Source organism: Corvus brachyrhynchos, unplaced genomic scaffold, assembly GCF_000691975.1.
Source record: "Corvus brachyrhynchos isolate BGI_N302 unplaced genomic scaffold, ASM69197v1 scaffold678, whole genome shotgun sequence".
NCBI classification, from domain to species: Eukaryota; Metazoa; Chordata; class Aves; order Passeriformes; family Corvidae; genus Corvus; species Corvus brachyrhynchos.
Genome location: NW_008239315.1, coordinates 41,657 through 42,486, shown reverse-complemented (window position 1 = coordinate 42,486; position 830 = coordinate 41,657). Strand labels below are relative to the sequence as shown.

At 56.0% G+C, this 830-nt stretch overlaps 1 protein-coding gene across 1 annotated transcript in view; it reads right to left on the bottom strand.

The window, feature by feature from the left end:
- LOC103620067 (spectrin beta chain, non-erythrocytic 4-like) overlaps positions 1–830 on the bottom strand; it is a gene marked incomplete at its 3' end in the record, with an annotated part of 48,903 nt that overhangs the window by 16,107 nt on the left and 31,966 nt on the right. Inside the window, exon 22 of the mRNA XM_017740746.1 lies at positions 763–825. Within this exon, the coding sequence (XP_017596235.1) occupies positions 763–825 (63 nt within the window). The remainder of the gene's footprint in view (positions 1–762; positions 826–830) is intronic.

Sequence of the window (830 nt, the reverse complement as noted above, 5' to 3'; positions counted from 1 at the left end):
GGCTTTGAGCTTCTCGATCTGCGGGGCGGGAATGGGGTGGGAATGGGATTTGGGATGGGATGGGATGGGAATGGGTGGGATGGAGATGGGAGATGGAGATGGAGGTGGTGATGATGATGGAGGTCGGATGGAGACGATGGAGATGTTGATGGAGATGAGATGGGGACAGGGATGGGGACAGGGATGGAGTTGGGGATGGGACAGGGATGGAGACGAAGATGAAGATGGGGATGAAGATGGAGATGGAGAAGGAGATGGAGATGGAGACGGAGATGGAGATGGAGACGGAGATGGAGATGGAGATAGAGACGGAGATTGAGATGGAGATGGAGATGGAGACGGAGATGGAGATGGAGATAGAGACGGAGATTGAGATGGAGATTGAGATGGAGATGGAGATGGAGACAGAGATGGAGATGGGGATGAAGATGGAGATGGAGACAGAGAACAAAGACGGAGACAGAGACAGAGATGGAGATGGAAATGGAGATGGAGATGGAGACGAAGACGGAGACGAAGACAAAGACGGAGACAGAGATGGAGATGGGGATGAAGATGGAGATGGAGACAAAGATGAAGACGGAGACGGAGACGGAGATGAAGACGAAGATGAGGATGAAGCCAGCCATGGCAACAGCGATGAAGACGAGAACAGGATGAAGATCAAGGTGGGATGAGGACATGGTTCTGCTGAGCCCACAGCTGCCCCGACCCCGAGCAGGGCCCGGCCCCGGGGGTGTCCCCATCCCGCGGTGGCCCTACCGTGGTGAGGCGCCTCAAGGAGCTGAACCTCTCCTCCCAGGCGGCCGCCGCCTTCCGGAAGGCCTCGT